We start from the raw sequence: 16796 nt of genomic DNA, 5'->3' as shown, positions 1-16796 counted from the left end.
TTTCGATCTAGCGACGGGCGACTTCGGAATAATTTTCTAGAAATTCGGCTAACGCAAGGAGTAGAGACGGAGCTCAGAGCTGAATTGCAAGTAGACTTGACGCATCGTGCGGCTGGAAAAGTAGGGGATAGAGTGGGCGCAATGCGATTTTGGGCTCTGTGCGGGGAAGGAATTGGGGATTCTCGGGTATGAAGCTCGGAGGCTCGAGCTCGGGTTGGGTTAGAATTGGAATTGGGGGTGTTAGGGCAGGAGTCAAAGCCCATGGAGAAGAGAATTGGAAAGAGAGATTTTCCCTGCAAGGTCCTACAAGTTTCCCCTGATATGAGCTTGGGATATGCGCGTACTGTATAGTAAAGGACACTAGTGGAATCCCACAGTAATCCCAGCAAAACTGATTGAGATAAAAGAGGTAACGGTCTACTATAAACTAAATGTACAATTCACCCTATAATTGTATAGCCATCTCATACAATTGATGTGCTGTTCACTCTCCTGGGCCAAGTTTCGCCATGACTGTTAAATGGTAATGACGGGGATTGCTACGTGGCAGCGGCTGCGACAAGAGAGCAGATTGGCTGGAAAACGATGATTTCACGCCTTACTTATCATAGGCCCTAAAATAATAGCCCAAGTGCTCGGGAGCACGGACTGCCACGTTGGCAGTGGCTGTGTATTGGAGGTACGGGGTATTGTAGAAATCCACTCTGAAAGTCTTGTGTTCATTCTACATTGTACTGAAGTTTACTGAAGTTGACGTATTCCCAATACAGAAGTTACACCGCCAGAATGTCCTTGACCCAATTAGACAAGCCTCTTGTAGAGTATAAGACGAATGAAAGACTTGGTAATTTGAATTTGAATTTGATTTGTTCTTTTTACTCCAATCTCATGTTCTCATATCCATATAATCTAGAATGAACATCTTGTGAATCCACAAGTCTCCATTGTATAAGCCTGAGAGCTATTATGTATCGTACATGCAAAAGTATCCAAAAAAATGCTACAAAATCGCCCTATACATCCAGGTCATCAACTTCGAATCCAACGAAGGCGCGCCCCAAGAAAGCCCGCCAAATATCGTTCATTGGCTTCTTCTTTTTTTCTTGGCAGACGCTGATGCGTCTGGAATATTGACATCCGTCTGTTTTTGTTCGGCTCCATCTTCGGCAATTCTGCTGGCCAATTGGAAGAAGCTGCGGACTGTCAGGTCCTTCATTTGATACACGTCATCATTTGTGGTGTATTCGATCTCGTAGTCGAGACGAGGATTCTTGCCTCGTTCGCCTGCCGCGATCTGTTCGTGGAGTTTGGTTAGGTTGGAGTAGTATTGAGTGTAGCCAAGCAGCGTGAACGCCTGGTTCGAGTATGCAGGGCCGGGAGGAGCGGTTGACGATGGGGGCTCGGGGACCTTGAACTTGGGTTTCTTTTTCTTGCCCTTGTTCTTCTTTTTCTTCTTCTGAATTTCGGGAGATAGCAGAGAATCGTCGCTGGGTGCTGGCGTATCAATCGCATCATCTTCAAGTTCAAAAGTTGTATCGTCAACCTTAGGTGTGAACAAATCCACCCCATGTGCGACACCGTTGAGTCCCGTGATATTGTAGTCGATCACGCGCAGGCTGGGGAAGAAGTTCGGAACCAAACTGGGAGCTACTAGCGATACGCTGTATCGCTCTGCCCACGGGCCTCCAATCTTGTCTAAGAACTTTTGCTTCTTCTTATCCTTCTTTTTACCCCTCTTGTCTTTCTTCGCCAATTCAACTTCTGAGAAATCGCCTAGACTCGACATGGAGTCAAGCTCCTCGAAAATGCCCGATGGAGGCGATGGCAATGAGGACCATTGATTTCGAAGCGACTCAAGGTAGTCGGTCTTGGACCTGACGGACACTTTCCCATCGGCCGTTGAATCAATGTTGACCTTGTTGCTATCTTGGAGCATGAAGTGGTCGATGTTCATATGGCCGTAAAAGCTGCCGACCACAACGTCACGATATTGGTGCATCCAGAGCGTATATTTTTGCCAGCATGTCTCATCCCAGTTCTTTTTCTCGCTCGACCGCGCCGGGGGAACATGGCCCATGAGGATGGCTTTCATGTTGCGGCTGCGCAGGATTTTCAACTGCACCCGCAACCACTCCATGTGCTCGTATCCAGGTTCCGACTTGGCGTTGCATCCATCCACCGCACTGTTGGAATCGAAAAAGTACATGGTGTTGAGGCTGATGACCGCTAGCCGACCGGGGACCACCTCCGCGGTGAACCAACCGCCCTCAACAAAGGTATGACGCTGATCTTCTGGGATAAACTGGCCCCATATCTCCGCAAAGCGCTTCGTCCACTTGTTCGGGCCCTCGTTGAAAATGTTGTGTGGCATGATATCGTTGTTACCGAATGTCGGGATCACAGGAATCGACATTTTGGGCACAGCATTCGAGGTCTCACGAACCCCCTCCTCGCTGAAAATGCTGATCCATTTTTGTGACAGGAATGCATTCAAATCCATAATTTCATCTGCTGTGCGAGGGAGCTTTTCGTCATTGTCGTGTCGGGCAGAATCCCCGGTCCAAATCACAAAATCAATCTCATCCTTCAAGTTTTCTTCGATCCAGCGAAATGTCTCGTTCACAAGTGATAAGGGTGAATCGCAATCTGTGCCCTCCGCTCCAAAATACCCCGCGTGGCCGTTACCGTGGTGGCACGAGCGATCGATCGAGGTTCCGGGCTTGTAGAGGCGGTCGGGATGAAAATCTGTTGGTCAGCATGGAGTTACACAACATAAATCTGGACAAAGAGAAGTGTCCGCTCACCAGTTATGTGCAAAAATCGTCCGCGTACAGGTTTGCGCAAACCCTCCGCCAGGCCTGCAGGCTCCGTTGGGTATCCCAACGGATGTTGCCCCAAGGGACTGGCGGAGATGGCGTCGGCAAAGAGGCCCAGCAGCAAGAAAATTGACTGCATGAGTCCTCTAAACCAAGTCCAAGAGTCGAAAGTTGATGAAAAGAATCTTTCCTTGGAAGCCTTTGGGATCTTATCTGCACGGTCACGTCACTAGGCGGGTACGGCAGCCGAACTTCACATAACCAATCAGAGGGTCTTAGAGAAACACTTGAGGAAGAGTGAGGAGTGAAGAGTGAAGAATGAAGAGTGAAGAGTTTATAAATGATCTCATTTATTTACGGACTAAATCACTTCAAATTACTCAATTTAGAGTTGATGTGATATCCCCGGATCGACGTGCTCACGAGACCTACAGCCAATGACTTCGTCACGTGCCTACCCTCAGGGGACCTTGGAGGCTTTGGGCACTGGACTTGACTTGAGTTGGAAAAGTCAGACAGTTCCCTTATATGTAACAAGGCCATACAGTTGATTCATTACGTTTTATCTACGTTGCTGCAGATAAGCCCGGCATGTCTACTCCGTACTATATTCCATTGTGAGTGTTTATATACATCGCTAATCTTTTCGATTAGGCAGTCCAGCCTTTTCCCCAAGACCGCTCTCGTTCTCGTCCTTCACTGACCACTGCTAATCACATCAACGATGGCATATTCGACTCATTGCCGAGCTTATCATGAACTTTGTAATATAAAAATGCAAGAAGTAGTGCTGCGCAGGTATGCTCTCTTTTTTCTGGCCGACCATCAACCGATAACTTCGCTAATGCTGTACTCCACATACAGACGGTTAACCTAGGCGCACTTTCAATTTTGGCGAGAGTGCCAGTCTATCGCAGTAGGCGGGGACATTAGAAAAATGGGAGTCACTCGGTCTGAGGGGTGCTTGGTGGCTTACCACGGCGACAAAGCCATGGAAGAATTCTGTGCTGACTATAAAACGGCGAAACTGTCAGTGATCCAGTAGCATTGTTAAATGAGGGGCTTCAAGTAGCGGCATACCAGCCTGTAGTGGCCCGCGGATGTTGGACTGTAGATTCTCGCGGTTAGTGTGATTCAAGGTTCATTCCTTTCATATAAAATATGCACCCAGAGAGTAAATGCTGGTGTGGTGCGAGTCAAAGACATGATTGTGGATTAAAAAGGATTAAGAGACAAAGTTAGGTGAATATGAAAGAATGTAAAGATGGAAGAATGTCGAGAGATAAGAAATGAGCCTAGCAAGAAAGGAAGAAGAAAGGGAAAAGGGAAGGACGAACGAGAGAGGATGATAGGTAAGACGCGCATTTCCATCCAACGCGCAAACGGTCTATACTAACGCAAATTTCACCCTCAGCGAGAGTTCTCCCTCAAGAGCACGTAACAGATCCTAGAACTAGATAGTATTATAACCCACTTTTCTGTTGAAAAAGTGAATGAGGTATATGTGGAAGTAATTTAAGAGATATGTGACCTTAAAAGAAGGGAAGTTGAGTATATATGGCCTTGGATAGGCTGGGATCCCAAAGTAAGTGTAGAATAGTGTAATTGATACACATGACTGGTATCTACGCATGGAAACAAAAAGGAGGGATTAGCAACATTTGAAAGATAAAGAGCAGTCGGGGCCATGAAGCCATATGCATAGCCTTATAGACAGCAGACACAGGACAGTGGCTATCACAGGTAGACGCAAAGATTAGAAAGGTCAGGGCCATTCGGAATTAGGATGCGTAGGGGCTTACCCTGGAAATGAAAGGGTCAAAGTGTTCAGTTCCTGCTATAAAATGACGAAACCGTTAGTTGTCCAGTGGCGATATCAAACGAGAAGGTTTTAAGAGTGACCTACCAGATTCCAGCTGGCCTGGAATGTTTCCCTAAATAGCTCAGGTTAGCACCCTGCACGGCCCACATGTAATTGATCCAGGATACGAACATGAATCATGAAGGCTGGCCTGAAGATAGAGGAAGTAATGATAGCTGTGTCACTTGTAGTATCCAAATTCTTGAAGTTTTGAGGAAAGATGACGTTTGCCTGTAGATTGTGTCAGTCATTTTTATTCACGCTCCACCTTCAGTTGACGTGGAATACGCACCCAGAGAGTGAAGGCTGGTGTCACGCATGTGAAAGACACGGGGCGTGGGGCTTGAAATAAGTGGTCACGGATATGTGCGAAAAAAGGATTATGGGAAAGATGGAAAAATGGCAGAGAGTACCACTACACCGAACCAAAGCTTGCCGTCACCAGTGAAGACCACTTCATTACTCCTTAAAGCCTGTTAGAACCTAGTCATGTGTCTATAATCGGCAGGTTATGGAGAAATTTGCTTTATACAGACCGACATATGGTTGGTTGGGGGGCTGACATGATGATAAGGTATCTCGTGATAGGCTGATAGTAAGGGATAGACCGGCGGTGGTTAGGACCCTGAAGCAAGAAATGCAGCTAGAAATGCAGTTCTCGCAGGAGCACCTAGTGTCTAGGATGCATATTGAACGTTGGCGACGGAACGTGGTAGCATCGTCAAATGCGACCCGGAGTAGATATTGTAGGCGGACTCCACTGCAGAAACTAGAGGTATTCATAGAATAACCCAAGAGATATCAAAGTGCAAAAGAGGGGACATTGGAGTATATACAGCCCTTGGTAGGGCGAGGTTTCCAAGTCAGTACAGCAGTGAAATTGATATACCACTACACGTAGATAGAATCTACGTGCAGAAGCAAAGAGGGAAATTCTTAAAGATAGAGAGAGCTTGCGGCCCATGAAGTCATCTATATAGCTTCATAGAGACCAAGAGAAAGCCACGAAGATAAGGCTAGCAAATGGAAAGCCAACAAAGAACTCCTAAACAGGTAAAGGCATAACAAACTGCATTAGCAAGCAGTAAGGACGTTAGTGCAGCAAATCAAACAACTGTAAGTACCGTGCAAGCTCTCTTCATTTTATTCTGGAGGGCTTATCAGGTGTTCCGGTATATAGAAGATTTATTTTCGTAGTGTGTGATTCTTTCCACGGCTATTGTAACTGTAGAGGATCGTAGAAAGCGAGGATGGTCTCCAGCATAACATGTTGTTGACAAGGAGCTCGGAGACAGCGGTCTCGGTTTCGATGTCGCTCTGCGAGGCGGTATCACTCTTGTCAGGGGTTCTCACGTATTCCTGAGTCTAGTCCTTGCTAAAAGAACGTCTGGCTCAATGCGAAAACTCGGCTCGTCACCTCATTCTGGAGAGCCTGGGCTTCGGCAGGACACGTCTTCAATCCTTTCCGTTCTTCTTGGAGACCCAAATCTTGTCTTCTAGCTTCCCAAATCGGTCGGGGCTGTCAAGGTAACCCTGCGACGCCGGCTGCTGTGATAGCACGTCCGCGAGGACAGGGGCTTTGCTTTGTCTGGCGCTTTCCCTTCTCTGGCGCTTGCCCTTCTCTGGCCTTTTTCCACTTCGTCATCTTTATGTAGGTTGCCCATTTGACAGGCGGGTGGGCATCTGTACTGATAGGGATAGTAGGCAAGGTGTCGAGGCGCCGGATCGTCTGGCGGGGGCTAGGATATTTACTAGTAATAATAATGCTTAGCTCTCACGGTGCTCACTTGAGGGACGTTTCTCACAGTTGGGCGAAAGTTGGAGAAGAGGAAATAGGATTTTTCGATGTTAGGAGTTGTGAGAATGGGGGAGAGTAGGTAGGCAAGGTGTCAGTATCGTATGGGGTTCCGGTCTCGCTATCCATGTGAGAACTCGTCTAATATGCCTACTCAGAAGGAAGTGAGATTGAAGTGAGAGTGAAGTGACAGTGAAGTGAAGGTATTTCTCTGCTACACTAAGCATAAAAAGTATGATCTCTAAGGTTAGTTTCGTCTTGGCCATTTGGAGTACGCTATAGGAAAAACATTTGGATAGGGGGAAATTGAGATTCACGTTCTAACTTCAATCAGATCCTGAAACTCCTATAACATCGGAGGAAAGTCCGCTTCCCTCCAAATCGGGCCATATGACACCATTGCAAGTGCACTTCAGCGTTTCTCTTTTGAGAGACCCTTGTCCCAGCTATTTCCTGCAAAGTGTCGAGAGCACACACGCAAATATGAATTGAGAAATAAGGACAAAGACATCGGCATATGCCAACAGCTCACATACAATTGAACCCCATCGATACATGTCGATGGGGATAGCCTTCAGGGCCGTTTCCCACAGGTCATTACCCAAGTGAGGGAGAGATTGGTATAAACTGAGCATGAATTCTGAAAATTTCCCGGAGTTTCATCTTCTCATCTGATATTAGCCGCTTTAGTTTCAACCAAACTCCAGCACCTCCCCCATACCCTTGTCGCCGCAACATCACAGCAACAGAGATGGCACCGCGCCGGGAAGAGTTGGGAAACATCCGAAAATAGCGCTACCGCATCAACCATTTACAAAGCAGTGGACAAACCATTTCAAACTACCGCTAGTGAGATACACCCCCTCGATACATAACATCCTGGTATCTCCGCTCCCTCTTCGATTCCGCCCCGAAATCGGAAAAAACACTCTACTACAAGGCACAAAATCCCTTTCTCTGGGCCATTGCGTCCATCGCAGAACTTTGCAAGCCTGGTCGAAGCTACCTACAATTAGCAGCGATGTAGCGATACAATCATTCAGTTCAACATCGCAACGCGCTATCTCACTAACGAGAGGTCCTTCCATGCTGATGAAGCGGGTCTACATGGAAGAATAAAGGAAAATATGGGACATCTCCGTGGGGCAGTCTTTGAGTCATGTCTTCCTAGATGAGGCACACACGCGAGGCATCGACCTGCAGCTCCCGCCAAGCCATCGTGCGGTGGTTACATTGGGGCCCTGTATTGCAAAAAACAAGTTGGTCCCAAGGTACGATATTCGAATTCCGTTTTGTTTCATGATTCGACCACTAACCATATGGATAGCCTGTATGAGAATGAGGAAGCTCGCGAAGGGGAAGGTCTGTAATCAATGTGTCTGTATAATCATAATGATATGTATCCTAAAGTCGAGACTACGCCAATTGAACTTTTAAGAGCTTAGGTTTCCTATCTTCCCCAGCTAGGTATTGGTGTCTTGCCAATATAGAACCAACTAACGCGCAAGCAACTGGGCCTGTTCTTGGGGGAAGTCTGGGATGGCCCGAATAAATGGCAGCACGTCCTCATGTAGTGACTGGGGCCGTCCGAATCATGGTGATTGGCGGCCCGATATCGTAGCACGATTTCGAAGGTTCATTTTGTTTTCTCTAAATGGCCATCAGCTTGGAGATGGTAATTTGGACGTTGAGGGCCACAAGTCGAGCTCCACATTCAACATGTGAGCTACAAGTCCCTGTCGTCAATGTCCTCTAAGAAGCCTTAGAACAAACTCTCCACCAACGTGTGAGTATTGAACTTGCAGTTGGCGCTTTCCGATGTAGTCCTTTTTATCTGGCAACTTTCCGGTACTGTGTTTAGGTTACCCGAGTCCACCTTTTTTGCAAGCACACATGCTTATATTGATGTCATTTGGTAAATAAAGATCTTTCACCGTAACCCGCGTCATTGGATAGTCCTTGCCATCTTGTCTATATGCCGTAAGTTGTGTATGTTGCGGTCCGGGAGAGAGAATGGTATGAGGACGTGGGAAAGTTGAGGGGAGGACGCTAGGGTATGATATCGTCGGGCGCAGGATGCATTTTGCAAGTGGAGATGATCGAAGTGAGCTTTGTTGGGAAATCACTGTTGAATTGTCAAGATGGTTGTTTCAACAGAGAGAGTTAGCAGAGAAAGGCATAGAGAAAAAGTCGGTGTGTATGACTTATGATCATAGGGAGAGCTTGGTTGCTTCAAAAGCGTCAGAGAGTGAGGCACTCTCTTCAATCAACATAACATGTTAATGGTCCGTTGGTTGATCGATAGCATGAAAGAAACCCCAAGACGGATCGGAAAGTGACGCTCAGACTTTGATGGCTCTATGAGAGACTTGATAACACTTTGTGACCACGGCCAATTGGATGATCTATGGTTGCCTGTCACCCCTGGCAGATCCTTTTAGCCATTGGAACTAGTAGACCGTACTCCGTACGGAGTAGAACACTGGCACATCCGTCTTGGTTTGGTGATCAGCCCATCTTGCCTCGACATGATAAATTTTGTTGTCTTATTTCGGGTAGGTGAGAAAGACAAAATACGCAGGTGGAGATTTGGGAATTTCTGATTGACCTGTCAACTGTGTGTATGTACGCCTAGCTCCATAGCGCGGTGCCGATGCCTAAAGAGGCTTGACTTTATGGTTTACTCCATACTCCGTACGGAGTATATGGCTGGGAATTAATCTTGAACATACACGGACTTGTATTAGCCCAATATACCTACGGAGTAGTTCAACTTCTCCGGGATTGGATAATACGAGGTTGATAACCGGCACAAACGGCGGGATGTCGACGATTGCCGAGCGCGGATCTAAATACAATACATCCATACAGTAAATAATGCTATATCGATTCTTGACTCAACCTCATCTGACATAATGAGACTTTCTATCAATTAATCGACATCTATTCAAGTGAAGATAGCAAAGGTGACTACTAAACTACTAACAACGCCTGGAATATAAAAATATGATGTTGTTTGCCTCTCTCGGCAAGATGCTAAATGGAAATGTATGCCAAGACCAGTCATGGTCTCCGACCATTCGAAAAATAATGGGCCGAGGCCCGCTGATTCCCGATGACTATCGGGACCTGTCGCTAGCGAGCTTGTTTTTGTCAGAGTGGACCGACCCCAGGACTCCAGGATATCCACCCGCGGGGTTTTGCTCTCTAGTTCCACAACGTCTTTCGATATGCGCTTAACGATTTGGGAGTTTTATTCCGAGAAATGGTTGGTAAATAGTCTTGTACCAATTCCCAGCCTCCTGGCGGGGCATACCCCCTTTTAATGATTCCAGTCAGTCCAGCTGCCAAGACATCACGGGTGACCTTGAGAAATTACTCGCTGGGGAGTGCTCCGTACGGAGGTATGAGTGGCTGAAATCACCCTAGACCCTTGTTGAGCATGTCTCACGACCCACCTCCGTGGCCATCTCCGTTTCGGAAGTGTCGCCTCTAGTACTTCTCAGTTCGGCCCGGAGCTGTGATTTCGTTTCTCGTCTTCGGTCCAACCTCCGTTAGAATGGCGCTCTGTCAAGCGAGTTTAGATGCATCTAAATTTTGTATTGGTGTTCGTGTAAACCTAACGCAACGCACGGTCTAGATGGAGTGGAAATTCCGGGGTACATTTGGGAGATTCGGGCCGAAATTCAATGAAGCGTAATGATCGAAGGAATTGCATATTTCCACCATAATCTAAGAGAAAAGACTAGAGCACCAGCGAACAAAAGAGGTCAAGTTGACCATAAACAGTTTAGTGGATTGTGGGGGAAGGGGGAGGACCCGTGAAGGATACAACACGGAGTGACCTCCGCGCTGACAATGGCCTCCGTGCAACGTTTCCAACTTGTTTTCCCTGTGAGACGATGGAATTGAATATAGAATTCTTGATCGTATCATGCGAATGGTCATTTTTGGAACACGCGACCTTGTTAGATGGCAAATAGATGTCAAGCTATCAAGCTGAATAGACTAAACAACCCCCAAAATAATACATTTTCCACGTCGCCACTCGTATTAAGAGGCGTGTCGAGTAAATTAAGCAATCTTGTCAAGGCCATGTGAATATGTAGCTAGCATTGGTCTAATACCATTGTAGTAAGTAGTTGGCCTGGAATTCTAGGCTTGCGAGGCTCCCTCCGTGTGCATCGAGACTAGCTAGATAAATTCGAAAAGGGGCTTTCTGGCCCCAACAGCTTTGACGTTTCGAACAAGTTTCTAGTTTCTCTAAACGGGACACAGGGCCGATCATCCAGGTATCAGACCCTAATTTCTTTCAATGCGTAAATCGAAATTTGGCGAGTATGGTGGGGGAATAATGGTATGATTGGGGAATGTCCCGATTCCAATCAGGACGCGGAGGTATTTGAAAAAGCCACCAACTACAGGCGCCTATTACTGGCGAGAACAGGGGGTGCCGGGGTCACAAGGCAAATGGAGTCTGGGGAACCGGAGACTCGACCCAGTTCCCAAAATGGATTATAGTCAATTTTCTTAATTACTCGATCTGACATTTCAACATTATTATAAGAACCACATCCTGCCCCGCTGTTCATGGATTTCACGATTCATCGCGCCAGTCCCGTCTATCACTGACCGGATCATCTACCGAGATCGTCGATTCCAATACCGGGATCACATCATGTCGGACGAAAAGAACGCCCACGAGGAGGTCTACGGCATCTCCTCTGCCGTCGAAGACCATTCTAAGGTTGCCTCTGGTCATGGAGAGACCAAGCAGCGTCACGGCGCAAAGACCAAGGAGGTCCTTAATGTCAGTGACTTTCCAATTTTTCAATTTTTCACGGGCGAAATACTGATCTAGACCTCCGAAAAATACAGGCCGATCTCTTCGCTGCCCTTGAGGAGACCAAGATCGAGAGATGGAGCAAGGAATCCATCCACTTGTACTGTAAGGGATGACCTTTCGATACAGCAAATATTGTCCAGACACTAACATTTGATGCGATCATTACAGTCTGTATCTTCATCGCATTCTGTTGTGCCTGTGCCAACGGTTATGATGGTGCGTATTTCATCAACCTCAAAAAATGGCATTGACTAACCAAACATAGGATCTCTGATGGGATCTATCCTCGCCATGGACCACTATCAAAACATCTTCAAGACTGGAATGGACGGCCCCAAGGTCTCCCTTGTTACTTCACTCTACACAGTGTATGCTTGCTCTCTATCCCCCACACAATACGGCAACTGATATGAATTCTTCCCAGTGGCTCCATGGTCTGCACTCCTATCAGTGCTATCATTTCCGATAGACTTGGCCGTCGCAAGTGCATGTTTATTGGCGCATGGGTCATTATCATTGGATCCGTCATCATTACCAGCGCTATGACCCTGCCTCAATTCGTTGTCGGCCGATTTGTTCTCGGTCTCGGCATTCAAGTCATGGTCGTCTCCGCTCCTGCCTACGCTGTCGAAATTGCCCCGCCTCACTGGCGTGGTCGTGCCGTTGGTGAGTATCTCAATCTTGCTGGAACAGATGAATTTTGTACATCAGTCCTAACGCTAGAACAGGCTTCTACAACTGCGGTTGGTTCGGTGGCTCCATCCCTGCCGCCGCTCTCACCTACGGTACCGAGAAGATCAACAACAACTGGCAGTGGCGCATTCCCTTCATTTGCCAGTGCTTCGCCTGCATCATTGTCATTTGTTCTGTTTGGTTCATCCCCGAGTCACCCCGTTGGCTCATCGCCAACGGCCGCAACGCAGAGGCCGAAGCATTCCTGGTCAAGTATCACGGCAACGGTGACCCCAACGCCCGCTTGGTCCGTCTTGAGATTGAGGAAATGAAGGAAGGTATCCGAATTGACGGTATTGACAAGAGATGGTGGGATTGTAAGTTTTACCCTTCCGCATTATTCAGTATCATTCATCCCAATAGCAACTGACCAATGTTTCTAACTCCCTAGACCGCCCATTCCTCACGACCAAGAGTGGACGCTGGCGTTTCGCCCAGGTCATCATGATTTCCATCTTCGGACAGTGGTCTGGAAACGGTCTTGGTTACTTCAATGCCACTATCTTCAAGGTTATTGGATACGAGTCCAGCTCAACCCAGTTATTGCTTAATCTTGTCAACTCTATTGTTTCAGCTGTGGGTGCATTGACCGCCGTCTACTTCTGCGACAGAATGCGCCGTCGCCCTGTTCTTATCTTCGGTACCCTTGGTGAGTCTCGTCTTCTCCTCTAGCTTCATCAAGACCAACTCGGCTAATCAACATATAGCATGTGCTGTTACCCTTGCTATCAACGCTGGTATCCTGCAAGAAGTCGCCAATACCGGTTCCATCGGCAAGACCAAGGGTCAGGCTGCTCTTGCTTTCTACTACCTTTTCAACGTGGTCTTCTCGTTCACCTACACTCCCCTCCAGGGTGTCATTCCCGCCGAGGCTCTGGAGACCACCACTCGTTCCAAGGGTTTGGCCCTGTCTGGCTTCATGGTGTCCAGCATCAGTTTCATCAGTCAGTTCGCTACGCCCATCGGCCTCGCCAACGTTTCTACCAACTATTTCTGGATCTTCGTCGGCTGGGATGTTATTGAGTCCGTCTTCTGGTACTTCTTCTGGTATGTTTCCTCCGATTCCGATTCCAATCCTCTTACATGTCAGATCCTCCCATGCTAACTATTGCCACTACAGTGTCGAGTCTCAGGGCCGTACTCTCGAACAGTTGGAGTGGGTTTACCAGCAGCCCAACCCTGTCAAGGCTTCCCTCAATGTGCACAAGATTGTTGTTCAAGACGATGGTACCGTTACCGAGAAAATCTCTGATGACGATGCTTGAATAAAGCCTCGCTTATTGGGGTCTGTTGGCATGTCGCACGTGTCGGATGGACATGTTGCAGTGGAAAAGGGGGAGGTTCTACGAGGTTGGCTAAGTTGTATAAATATCCACTTTCGGCCTTGTGCGGGAAGGGGGATCTGGAAAGTTGTCTAATATTGGCTGTTAATATGTTTCTCGAGCAATATAATCACATACGAATGGAATACTTGTCCATCTCAAACTTGTGCAATAAGTCTGGTGGAACGTCTGTTTATTGTAAGGTCCTGTCCCACCCAGTGGGTGTGTGGGGACTAACCTTAGCGGCCCGGACGGGTAGCCCCATAAAACAAGAATTACCCTTGGAACCTTGGAAGTTTACCTCGAGTTGGTGACTCGGACTAGCCCTGGAGGTAAATCTGGAAAAGAGGTAGAATTTAAGCTTATCGTATGTGCGGCAGACTCCAACGCATCTGGAATTGAAAGAAGCGGAATTCTACCCCACAAAAGGCTTCATGCTTTCTTCCATGTTGTAAACAAGCTTTTAGGGCATTTTCTTTTGCCTTGTGGTCTCAATTCTCAGCTTACTCGGTTAATACATCCTAACGTTGTTGGCCAGCCAAATCCTATAAGTCTCAAACTGGCATTAGGATTCGTTCCAGAATGATTTGTGAATACCATTTTGGACATATCAATACGGAGACTTCAGAGCTTTCGACTTTAACCATTAGACACGTCTAATTTACTAGGGATATGAACAGGTAAATATAATTCATGAGGTTTATATCTGCCAAGCCAAACTGTCTGGGGTAACCCCATAGTTATATATATCGGCACTAGTTTATGCAATAACAACAACCCATAATAATCAACCACCCAAATGATTGTTACCAGGAGCCCTGAATTCGAATAACTTTGCAGTGAAGGCAGACAGAAAAAGAGAGCAAAAAGAAAAGAAAGACGGATTGCTAAGATAGGCAAGTTCCTGAGATGCTCAAGCCTGAACTGCCATCAGATTGCAGCCAGTCCCATGAACAGAACACTAAAGGCAAGATAGCCTTCGACTCTAGACAGAAGGGATATTGCCCCGTTACTTGGAAGAGAAGATGGCGAAAACGTTGGATCGCCGTTGGCCTTTGTTGGTGTCCCCGTGGCTGTGGCGTTGCTTGCTGACAGCATCGCATTGACTTGGACCCACAAATCACATCCAGTGTAGTCGATTGTACCAGCCAGAATTGAATTTTCAAAGATCAGGCTGGGAGTCGAAAGATTCTTCCCTTGGGTCTGGAATTGCGGCCAATTAATCTCCTTAGTTGATGGCTTAGCATTTTCTGCCATTGCAGTCCACAAGTCCATCATCTGGTCGCCGAGATGCCATTCCCCCGATGTAGAATTGCAAGTCCCATTGGGAAGATATGAGTTGTCCAAATTGCCAAAAACAAAGGGAATTTCAGCGGTATGGGCGCCACCGAACAAGCTGACATCACTTTCATCAATTGTGAACAGCCAAGGACATGTAGGATTGTGTGAAAATGTGTATGTCCATGCGGGGATATTATTGCGAGCGGCCTGTGCCGCACCGTACCATGCTGAGCACCTGTAGCTGGAATCGGTTATGATCTGTGTCATAGCCAAAAGTATTTCCAGCGAGGTCGTGTTGTAGCCAAGCTGAGCAAACTGACTGGTAGCTGCGATGATGGCTTTGGCCTCCGACTTGAACAAAGATGGTGAATAGGCTTTTCCAACAAGCGAGGCGGCATTGCCGAAATTGCTGCGAAGGAAATCTTTGTATACCGATTTCGTTGGATTCTGCTGGTATTTGGCGGCCCATTGTAAAGTATAAACGATAGCCTCATTGGAATCTGTAGATTACCTGGTCAACGAGGTTTCACGACGTAGAAAAGATATAATGATGTACATACTTGATCCAAACACGGCTGGGACTTGTACTCCACGATCGTAAGGGTCTTCCTTGATGACATTACCGTCAACATAGGGATAGAAATTGTGAGTGCCCTGACTCAGAATACTAAGAGATCCGCCTCCGTAGTATCCAATCCCTTGAGTTAAAAAGGTATCGGCCGAATACGCGATCAACAAGTCGGAAACTGTCTTAGACTGAAGACAAGCTTTCTGTAAAAATGTCAGTGTCCGCCATCTAAATCACAAATGAAAGTCCGCCCACACACATCACCAGAGCTACATTTTAGCGTTTGAGCGAATGAGGCGCCGACTTTTTGCTGTGTGGAATTTGAAACAAGCCTCCTCCCACCCCCGGATTCCGAGATGATACTATTGATCAAAGAAGGCGCTTGGGGAAGAGAACCGATGATGTATACGTTCTCAGCACCGGCTGATTGGCCGAAGAGAAGCACCTTTTTCTGAATTAGAACACGCATGTTAGTTTTTCTTTCTAGTGTTTCTATTGTGATTTGATGCAAATTGTCATACCGGATCTCCACCAAAGGCAGCGATGTTATCGTGAACCCACTCTAGTCCGAGAAGGAGGTCTTGAATTCCCTGGTTGCCGTAAATTCCGGCAGTCTCAAGGGCCATGAATCCAAGGGGACCAAGTCTGTAGTTGATTGAGACAAGAATAGATCCTGCCTCTGCAGTGTTACAGCCATCATATAAGGGGTCCGAGATAGAGCCCTCTGTTTCCGAGCCACCGTAGACCCAGATCTTCACTGGAAGCTTCGAGCCTTTGGTGGCATTGGACGGTGCCCAAATGTTCAAGTAAAGACTGTAAAACAGGTGTGTTAATGATGAGATAGCTGAGAGGTCCGATGGCCAATCTTACGACTTACCAGTCTTCGGATGAATGCGCAGATGCATTCAATCTTTTCGGGGTAAAGTCATCCGAGAATTGAATGCAGGTTGCGGCCGCAGTGGTTGCGTTCAGTCTGCCCCGAGGGAATTGCCTCTTGTAGGCTTTTGGGGGTTCGAAGCGTAGTTCTTTGGTAGGTGGCTCAGCAAAGGGAATTGCCTTGTAGAACACTGCATTTTGTCCATCTTCACATCTTCCACCCTGAACTGTGCCAGCATCAATTGCCACAGAAGGGGAGTATAATACTGCAGCTGCAAAGGCCGGCAGAAGAGCTGCCAAAGCCAGTTTCATGATGATTGGGATGATGAACGAGATACGTGATGGAGGTGAAAAACAAAAATGGCACTGCGAGCTCTTAGCCCTTTTATACCGGTTCAGACTACATTTATTCTCAATAATATCTCTTTATTCTACCCCAACAGAACGCATACTTCCAGGCATCACAATAAGACATTTACAGGATACACTGCGAGCCAATAAGCCTCAGGAAGCTTGGTTCTCCACCAACCATGCAGCATCCACAGAGTCCCCAGATTCAGCCTCCAAACATGGCTCTGGCTGAGTCTAGTAACCAGCCCGTGACTTTAAAAGTAGAAGGGATGAGATATGGGGGCCTTTGGGTCCTAATATATGCAAGCTCTCATCTGATTGGCCCTCGCAACTGTGTCCATTTTGGGT

General features: G+C 47.1%; 4 protein-coding genes across 4 annotated transcripts; 1 reads left to right on the top strand and 3 right to left on the bottom strand.

Annotated features, from left to right (window-relative positions):
* Nucleotides 1–1081: 1081 nt before the first annotated feature.
* Nucleotides 1082–2955, bottom strand: N7517_000762 (endopolyphosphatase; the record flags this gene model as incomplete). Its single annotated transcript, XM_056718492.1, has 2 exons — nt 1082–2745; nt 2805–2955. 2 exons carry the CDS (start codon nt 2953–2955, stop codon nt 1082–1084), a joined length of 1815 nt encoding a protein of 604 aa, XP_056582627.1.
* Nucleotides 2956–6199: 3244 nt separating this feature from the next.
* On the bottom strand, nt 6200–6601 carry N7517_000761 (uncharacterized protein; the record flags this gene model as incomplete). The annotated part of the gene is made up of 2 exons (XM_056718491.1): nt 6200–6416; nt 6483–6601. The coding sequence occupies 2 exons, from the start codon at nt 6599–6601 to the stop codon at nt 6200–6202; spliced, it is 336 nt and encodes a 111-aa protein (XP_056582626.1).
* A 4549-nt stretch (nt 6602–11150) lies between these two features.
* On the top strand, nt 11151–13315 carry N7517_000760 (uncharacterized protein; the record flags this gene model as incomplete). The annotated part of the gene is made up of 9 exons (XM_056718490.1): nt 11151–11282; nt 11351–11420; nt 11487–11534; nt 11584–11686; nt 11743–11984; nt 12047–12367; nt 12442–12699; nt 12758–13097; nt 13171–13315. 9 exons carry the CDS (start codon nt 11151–11153, stop codon nt 13313–13315), a joined length of 1659 nt encoding a protein of 552 aa, XP_056582625.1.
* A 987-nt stretch (nt 13316–14302) lies between these two features.
* Nucleotides 14303–16409, bottom strand: N7517_000759 (Carboxylesterase type B; the record flags this gene model as incomplete). The annotated part of the gene is made up of 5 exons (XM_056718489.1): nt 14303–15153; nt 15214–15424; nt 15481–15672; nt 15743–16034; nt 16099–16409. 5 exons carry the CDS (start codon nt 16407–16409, stop codon nt 14303–14305), a joined length of 1857 nt encoding a protein of 618 aa, XP_056582624.1.
* Nucleotides 16410–16796: the final 387 nt, after the last annotated feature.

This window comes from Penicillium concentricum (genome assembly GCF_028827145.1).
Source record: "Penicillium concentricum strain IBT 3081 chromosome Unknown utg000001l_segment0_segment0, whole genome shotgun sequence".
NCBI classification, from domain to species: domain Eukaryota; kingdom Fungi; phylum Ascomycota; class Eurotiomycetes; order Eurotiales; family Aspergillaceae; genus Penicillium; species Penicillium concentricum.
This window is presented reverse-complemented; position numbering and strand designations above follow the sequence as displayed.